The 9,305-nt window shown below is 38.6% G+C and overlaps 1 protein-coding gene across 2 annotated transcripts in view; it reads right to left on the bottom strand.

The window, feature by feature from the left end:
- Positions 1-2,520: 2,520 nt before the first annotated feature.
- LOC127214653 (endoplasmic reticulum metallopeptidase 1) overlaps positions 2,521-9,305 on the bottom strand; it is a 32,895-nt gene continuing 26,110 nt past the window's right edge. Inside the window, exons 12-15 of one of the 2 annotated variants that reach the window (XM_051174984.1) lie at positions 8,272-8,474; positions 7,439-7,554; positions 3,132-3,295; positions 2,521-3,054 (exon numbers count right to left, since the gene is read on the bottom strand). In XM_051174984.1, coding sequence (XP_051030941.1) covers positions 2,887-3,054; positions 3,132-3,295; positions 7,439-7,554; positions 8,272-8,474 — 651 coding nt within the window. In that variant the 3' untranslated portion in view covers positions 2,521-2,886. The remainder of the gene's footprint in view (positions 3,055-3,131; positions 3,296-7,438; positions 7,555-8,271; positions 8,475-9,305) is intronic. The other variant, XM_051174980.1, reaches the window with a different exon arrangement.

Below are 9,305 nucleotides of genomic sequence, written 5' to 3'. Positions count from 1 at the left end.
AGTGTGGTCCATTTCACTAATCCTTCTTGCTCAGAATAACTGGATTAAATAAATTCTCAATAATTTTTGCAATCAAGTAAAAGTTCAACATAATGAAGCATACATAGGTGTATTATGTCTTTATTGGCCCTAAAAGGAGAAGACCAGAAATGGTTGTTTCCTTTTGTATGGAACTGCTGGGAAGGAATCCCCTCAAAAACTAAGCGCTTTGAGAAATGTCACCAGCCTTTCCTTGGGTGATGAGAATTATTGTGGGTCACAGGCTACAAGGTAATTTCTTTCATTGCTCTTATCCCTAGCCCGTTTTTTTTAAAAAAAAAAAAAAAAAAAAAAAAAAAAAAGATAATCCTTTTGTGATTTCCCCTCACCATGGAGAGGATTTAAGCCCAAATACACCTGTGATTTTACCATTTGCTAAGCAGGGTTATTTTTGTTTCTATGGAATTCAGATGTATCATTTCATTCCAGGTAAAAGAGTCCAAGTGAAGTGAGCATTCCCATCTTGAATTCTTTGCTTACACCACTTATTAAAATAGCAGTCATGCTCAAGCCATGTAGATCTTTTTAAAGATTTTTTTTAATATAAAAAACTAGGGCCATAAAATAGCCTTAAATATGGAAACAGAATAAAATAATTGTAAAGATCCATTTTTTTTCCAACCAGTATGTTAAAAAAAGTTTATTTCAGTAACATTGTAAGGCAACAGTTAACCCTCAACAAGTCAGCAGAACAGTGGAAAAAAGAGATGGGCCAGACACATTCTTCCAGCAGCTTCCTGAATCACATAGACTGCTTGTGGTCCAACCTCCTTCGTGGTAAAACCTTGGGGAATCTTAGACATTTAATTACAGCTGCTAACTGAAAATACTTTGTAGAAGAACCAATTAAATATTACTTTATACTCTTTCCCTATTGTGCTGCTTATATTTACATTCATTTGGGGGGAGTGCATTACTTATACCTTGAAAATATACTTTTAGAAGTTACTCAAGTGGTCCTATAATCTTTAAAAGAGGGGGGTACTGATAACTATGGGATGTAATTATTAAAAGCATGAATACTGTTTGTAATTACTTGACCATTTTTGGCCTTTAAGCATGTCCTAAAACTGAGCATCTTGTTACTGGGTGCATAATATCAAAGTTTCATAATGTTAAAATCAAAACTGTTTGCATAGAGAAATAACCCAAAAGTCAAAAGGAAAAACATGATTATGCCAAAAAGAACAATGGCACCTTGCCAAAAGGAAAGAAATCAGAGAACATCTTGTTTTTATATGCTTCCTAAGCATGATGTTTTGCTTCCCCTCCTCCTGTAATTTCTAGTAATCAATTTCAGATTAAACCAGGAACAGAACATACACCTATATTTTGAAGTTCATTTAGCTATTAGCACTGTTACCTCTTTTTATCAGCTGTGGTTCTATACAGGCTGCAGCTGTTAAGTACCACCTGACAGATAATATACATACAGCAGAGCCAGACACATGAAGCACTGTTAGATACAATTTCTGTAAGTCCCGCAAAACCAGTGTCAACACATGTTAACAGTCAGCACATTACCATCCAGCTCTAGCTGCAGCCCTTCTGTCTGCACAGACCCAGGCAGTTTTCCAGGAGTTAGAGATGAAGCAGGCAACACAAGGAACATGATTAGAAACTGACATACCAAACAAGCAGTTTTCTCCTGCAGTCCGCACTTAACTCTACTCGTACTGAAATTCAGATGGCTCTGAGGGCCACTCTGAGAAAAAGCGTTTCTGTTCCTACCGCCCAAGTATATTTTACTTTGTTTTTGCTTTACTATGTATAGCTTTTCTTTCAACTATATTTTGGGTCATATTTGTTGACTAACTCAAGTTTTGCCTTTTTACATTTGTTAATGTAAAAAAAGAAACTGACATATTTTACTGTTCATCTCATCATCTCTGTCACCGCTGGGACCTAGGGAAGCCACAAGAGGCACAAGCTGCATTCCTACTTCCAAATGAAAAGCACCATTAAACCATATGCTGCTTATACCCAGGATCTGAACACTAACAGATATGGGTGTAGTTATCTCATTCCTGTGTAAGCCACAACCTTAGTGTCAGCACAGCAAGTTCTAAGAACTTATTCACTTGCTACAAAACAGAAAATCAAATGCAGCAATAAAATTATCTCAGAAGAGCCATGCTAGCAACTCGGTGCTCTGGGAAGAAGTTTAAGTCTTACATTGCACAAATAAAGCAACTCATGAACTATGAGAAGGGGATGCAGGTGAAAAGTTCTCTTCCCAAATGATTGGAGCATTTTGAAGGGGGAGCAGACAAAGAATGCTACCTCAGAATAGCGGTCCAGAAGTGGCTTCCAGGGCTGGGAGTCAGACCCAGGGCTCACAAAAGACACTAAAACCCCCTAATGGCTGCCTAAAGAAACAGCTCTTGGGACTTCCTTCTTCATGGCAGTCACTTTGCAATACTGCAATTACACGTGAGAAGAGCCACTATCCCTCTGAATGGTATTTTACCCACCATCCACTGATAACCTACTTCATTAACAGTAGTCTAACTGTACATCTTTCTTGATCCTCAAAGGAAAGCTACTGAAGTGGTATGTTGCTGAATCCTTACAGTCATACAACTGACATGTATAAATGGCAGTATCCACATGTGCTTACGTGCCTGAAAACTGGAATTTTCAAGTGACAAAAAGGCCAGGCATCACTATCCCAAAGTTTAACCCATATGGTACTTGACCCTGAAGAATATTAATCCAAAAGCTCTTTGAACATATGCTCACTAAAACTCATTGACTTGTGTTACAAATATCCATATGACATGGGAGAGAAACTGTCCCATGGAATGTCCAAGGGGCATTTACATGCCCCCAAGCCCATCCACACAATTAAAACACAAAGAGACTGTAAGTGCAAACCCACGCAGAGGGAAATGTCCAATCCGGGAACTTCTCTTTCAGAGTATCAAGCTCAGGAGATCTCTTGTCTTCCCCTGATAGATAGTGTGCAGCAATGGCCACCGTGACCATTCCTTCTGGCTGTTCTTCTGACACCTGCTAGAGAAAACCAGTTAGATCTCTGAAGCCAGAACACTGAACTCCAAGTACTATCTGGGAGCCTGGGAAATTCCCACCTGTACTTCTATCCAGAACTGCCATGCAGAGGCCTGGAGTCCATGAGAATAAAACACAAAGTAGTCCCCTCCTCTGCTTGTGACTGGAATGCCATTGCCAAGAGACCACTGAGAAAGTGTTGATCCTTTGTGGGTTCGAACATAGAAAGACATGTGGCTTGGTCCTGGAAGAGGAACATTTCCATCAGTCAGGAGTGACAAGCAATACAGTTAATGCCCAAACCAAACCATACTGTCCTGGTTCATCTGTGTTGTGACTATAGGTAGGCTCTCCACAGGCAGGAGGGTTACCACCTTGGATATTTAATATCTAGCAGTAAGGATAAGAGAACAGAAAAGGCAGAGAATGTAAATGAGAAAAGTAACTGCTAATGGAATTTACCTAATCCCCCACCCCCGAGATTGCAGGAAGAGTTGTAAAGTAATCTGCCTGTGGCTAGTTCCTTAAGGCTCTCAGTGTTTGGACTAGGGTAACTGATCAACCTGACTCAAATCCACTATTTACATGGTATCAGAAAAGTCTGGGATAATTTAGCCAAATCCCAAGGTACACAAAGTTAATCACATTTCCACAAAGGACAATTCATCATAAATGGAAATAATCCTGATTTGCTTATTGAAGAATAACTTGGGATGCCTCTGAGGCTTTATACCAAAGACCTAAAATGTTATGCCAAGAAGTCTAGAGTCATTCTGCAAGCAGCAGAACTACTTAAGGAGGAAAGTGACAATCAAATGTAGATCAGCTGGTGGCACTGTGAGGGAAATCCTAGAAGGCTAAACATGGAAAAAGGAAGAGTCAAGGCTCAGTGTGTATCTGTTTGACAATGACCAATACTACATTTTCAGTAAGGCTTCTTAAGTCATAACCAGGCTGGGCAATAGCAGTACACACCTTTAGTCCAGCACTCTGGAGGCAGGCAGATCTCTGAGTTTGGCGGCTAGCCTGTACAGAGCCAAGGTTACACATAAGAAACCCTGTCTCCCCCCTCACCAAAAAAAAAAAAAAAAAAAACCTGCAAAACTCAAAATCACCAAGTGGCACACTCCAGCAGTCCCTCAAGATGCCGAGGCAAGGAGACCATGAGTTTGAATTTGAAGATGGCTTGTCCGAAAAGTAAATAAATGAGCCTAAGGAGATAAGCTCTAATCACCCTAAGCGAAGCAGCAGTGTCCTAGGACCTAACTGTTGTTTTTGAGGCCAATGTCATGTGCTCCAAGGGAGTAAACTTACTGTGCCTTCAGCAACCATTAAAATAAGTTTGATTTGGGGCTGGAGAGATAGATGTTCAGCTGTTAAGAGCATTTGCTGCTCACTATGCTACCTGGCTAGCCTGGAGTTCCATATATAGACCAAGTTGGCCTTGAACACAAAGAGATCTGCTTACGCCCAGCCTGATTTTAATTGGCCTTTGACTATTTGAATAATGACACTGAGAGAAAAAGGGTTAAAAGTTTTAGCGAAATAGTTGGTCAAGTGTGGTGATACACCTGTAACCCCAGCACTGGTAAATCAGACGCAGAGAGAATCATAAGCTGAGGCAAGACTTGAGCTACAGAGCAAGACCCTGTCTCAAGCAAACCAAAGGCATACCCACAAAGCAGTACAGTGTTGTTTGAAAGTGACACTGGATTAGCTGTAGATATGCATTTCAAACTCTAGGGCAATCACTAAAAATAAAAAACAGGATTTCTCTGTGTAGCTTTCCAAGAACTCACTATGTAGACCTTGAATTCACAGAGATCTGCCTGCTTCCTGGGTGCTGGGATTAACAGCATGTACCACCACTGCCCAGCACAAAATTTCAAAACAAAAAACAAAACCTATAAAATGAAGTAGTTAATACCTCAGTGAAAACTACATTGAGGCATTAAAAAGGATGGGAGATAAAAAGATACAAAGGCAAAACTATTAACCCATTTAAACTGGGTCATAAAACAAGACCCAACAAAGTACTATCTATACGAAATTTTTAAGATAAATACACATAGATGAAAAGTAAATGGAAGGTGCTAGAGATGTAGCTTGGTGATGGAACATTTACCTAATATGTATACAGCAGAAAAATACACAATTTTTAATTAGCAATAATCAAAAGAAAGCTTTGGAAAGCTACACAGTTGACTCATGCAAGGGAAATGTTCACTGGTGAAAAGGCAATTATATAAGGTCAAAAAGTAGTGTATAAGAAGATAAAACAGTACTTAAAATGCATTCACCTAACAGCAAAGCCTGAATACAAGTAACACAAAAACTCATCACTGAATCTGGACCCACAGGGCAGTCAAAGAATGTCCCTCCAACATTAGCAACTCACAAGGAGCATTACCCAAGCCACTGCATCCTCAGCATGCACTATACCATCACATATTTGGAATATAAATCAAACAATGATTTCTTGGCTCAAAATGAAATTAAACAAGAAGTTGATGTCAGAAAAGAGGCTAGATTATTTGGAAACTAAAGAGTGCATTTCTGATAACAAATGGGTCAATACAAAAGACTCAAGAAGTAAGTGTCAAGAGAAAGGGTTGTGTTTTAGTTTTTTGAACTAAACACTAAATTACAACAACTTAAAATCTGTGGGGTCTAGAGCCAATTTCATAAACTATGGTCCACAGCACCTTACAGGCTGTATAACTCAATGTGGGGGTGGAGAATTAGCAATAGTAAAAGGTTTCTGAATATACAGCAACCACAACAATCAAACACTGTGATAGTCTGAGAGAGAAAACACTGTGGTAATCTGACTGAGAATGCCCCCCCCATGGGCTTGTATAGTTGAATGCTTGGTCCCCAGTTGGTACAACTGTTTGGCAAGAACTAGGAAGTGTGTCACTGGGGGCAGGCTCTGAGGTTTCAGAACCCCACACCATCCCTACTTACCACTCTCTCTGCTTTTGCTCATAGACCAAAATATAAGCTCTCAGCTACTACTCCGGCACCATGCCTGCCACCTTGTTCCACATCATGATGGCCATGGACTCTGACCCTCTAGAACTGTGAGCCCCAAACTAAATGTTTCATTTTACAGCCTGTCTTAGAAACAGCAACAGAAAAGTAATTAAGACAAACATATAATGAATCCAATGATGCACTCCATGACTTACACACAGCCTTGGATCTGAACACACGACATGAATACTTTGTACTGTGTATGCAATGCCACCAAATGCTGCCTGAAACACTAGCTCAGATTTAATATTCATTAGGTTATGAGTTAGTGTTTATACTGTCTGTACAAGATTTTCTTCTCTTGCATAAATGTAATGGTCATATAGTCATACATTTATAATATTTAACCTCTATAAGCATATAAATATCAAATCTGACTGTCTTTGGACTGGAATGTGTTAAGACTTTAATTTTTAGACTTGCTGTTTGAGTTCCTGACAACTTTCATAAAGACTTGTTAAATGAATTTTGTATTGGGATTAGTACAAAATTTTACAATTTCTGCAATGGCCCTAACCACTTCTGCCATTTGTACTGCATACTTATTGGAGTGGCACTCTCAGCACTGACGATTATAAAGTCAAAATACTGATCAACTTTTGGAAGTACAGAAGATGCTCTAAATCTTCCAACAGCAAGTACTCTAGATGTAACTCTTCATGTAAAAATTAAATGAAGTCATCCATCTCCTTAGTGTGCACATTTGTTTTTGTTGTTAGTTACTGGTAAAATTATATGTACACCAAAGAACTTTGAAAATAAATTTCTCTAATTTATTAGCAGTAAATGATTGATTTGTATATCTACTTTGTAGCCCCAGAGCCAAATAAAAATTTCTCAGGTGTAAAAAGTTGGCAGGTATAAAAATTTTAAGAAACCTCACCGTAGGGCATAAGCAATATTGAAAAGAAAATTTATAGCACTGAATGCATATAGTAGGGATAACAATCTAAAGAACATAAGTTAAGCTTCCACCTTAGACAAGAAAAAGAAGAGTGAATTAAATAAAAAAAAGTAGTAGAAAAGTAGTCTAGACAAGAAAATTGATAAACTTTAAAGTGTAGTTTTACTCATTTTTTTAATCCTAAAACTATTCTAAGCAATAAAGCATATTAGATTTTCTTGTAGAAGTTTCAGCTACTATTAGAAATACTATAAGGTACAAGTTGTGATAGTACATGGTTCCAGCACTCAAGAGGCTAAGGCAGGAAGATCATGATCTCTACATGAGTCTCAGAAGATGGATGGATGGATGGATGGATGTTGCTCTGATATATAGTGGATGGGAAGACATATATATTGCAACTTACTGAAAAACTAAGCAAATGAGATGGGAAGAAAACTGGCTCACCTGTTGCTTCAAAGGTCAACTTTATAGAACCCCATGGTGTCTTGTCTTTGGAGATAAGTCTGAAATGAGCAGGATTTCTTGGAGAAATTTCTGGGGCCGGAAGATACCAATTTTTCCTATTGTAAAGATAGTGTTAATATTTAGGATGCCTTCTTAACTGACAATAAGTAAAATGTAACTCACAGAAGAGTTCAGAATACACAGAGTATGAAAACATCTAATATGGTAAATGATGCCAGCTCCTCTGATGCCCACGCTGTGTAACAAATCCTCCTTAACTTTAAGATCAAAGGAATTAAGGGCTGGAGAGATGGCTAAACAGTCAAAAGCTGGGCTGCTTTTACAGAGCACCCAGGTTCAGTTCCCAGCACCCACATGACAGCTGACAACAACCTGTAACTCCAGAGTCAGAGATTCAACACTCTCTTCAAAGGTATAAGGTGCACACACTATGCACATAAATGCAGGGAAAGCATACATACATATAAAGTGTATCCTTTTAAAAGAACAGGAATTACCTAGGCAATTCCAATCCTATTTCCTCAGATGCAATTCTGAGATGCCAACTCTAAGAGCATCTCAAGCTGGTATGAAGCTGTAACTATTGCTTGTATTATGTTAGGAAGGTAGCCCTTTCTAATTACTACTCAGGTTTCTTGAAGAGAGACTTCTTAAAACTATTCTCCTGAGTTTGTTATCTAAAGAAGTGGACATTTTGTAGTCATATTATAAACAAGCATTTGTAAAGTATTATAAACAACATTTGACCAAGTTAAGGATAAGTTTCAATTAATAAGAATAACCCCCAACTTAAGCAAAAAGTAATGACCAACCTGATCAGAAAGTGTACTGGAAGATACCAAGGGAAGCCACAGAGTGGGGCATTCTCCTCACAGTGAGCTCGGATTGTGTCATTGATCTCAGGAATGTGAGGTGTTATGTGAGACATTCCAGTGTAATCAAACCCATTGATCCATATTCCAGAGTCTCTTTTTACTACGTTTCCTTCCAAGTTATGGAAAGTTCTACTCATATGCTAAAAAGAACAGACTAGTAAGTAAGGAAACTTCTTCAGCTACTATACACACATTTGTACCCCAGTTCAGAACTGATTAGAAACAGGAAACAAAAAGGAAACTTAATAATTACTAAGTTACTGTTAGTGGGATTTTTCTTTTTAAACTAGATGACAGATACGTAAATGACTGTTTTATTGCAAATTACAAATATAGCTGAAGTATATTTAAATTATACATAAAACTTAGCTGGGCACTGGTAGTATACACATTTAATCCCAGGACTTGGGAGGCAGAGGGCAGGTGGATCTCTGAGTTCAAAGCCAGCCTTATCTACAAAGCGAGTTCCAGAAAAGCCAGAGCTGTTACACAGAGAATCTCTGTGTGTGTTGGGGGTGGGGGAATACATATTAAATTGATCAGGGACATTGTATATGCAGTAGTCTCAATTGCTCAGAAGGCTGAAGTGGAGGGTCTTCTGAGCCCAGGAATTGAAGGAAGTCTAGGTAATACTGTAAGAGTCTGTCTCAGAAAACAAAATGGGCTGGTGAGATAGCTTAGTGGTTAAAGCATGTACTGCTCTTCCAGAGGACCCTGGTCGAATTCTGAGCACCCACATCAGGTGGCTCATAAAAACCTGTAACTCCAGCTCCAGGATCGACACCTCTGGCTTCCGAGGGCACCTACACTCAGATACACATACCCACACAGACACATGTATATACATAACTTTAAAATGTCTTTCTTAAAAACCCAAATGACCAAAAAAAAGAAAAAGAAAAAGAAAGAAAGAAATTCTACTCAAATTTAAGTTATAATTTCTTTCAGAAGATTTATAATGGAAAGCACAT

The sequence above is a fragment of the Phodopus roborovskii genome, unplaced genomic scaffold, assembly GCF_943737965.1.
Source record: "Phodopus roborovskii unplaced genomic scaffold, PHOROB, whole genome shotgun sequence".
In the NCBI taxonomy this organism is placed as follows: domain Eukaryota; kingdom Metazoa; phylum Chordata; class Mammalia; order Rodentia; family Cricetidae; genus Phodopus; species Phodopus roborovskii.
This window is presented reverse-complemented; position numbering and strand designations above follow the sequence as displayed.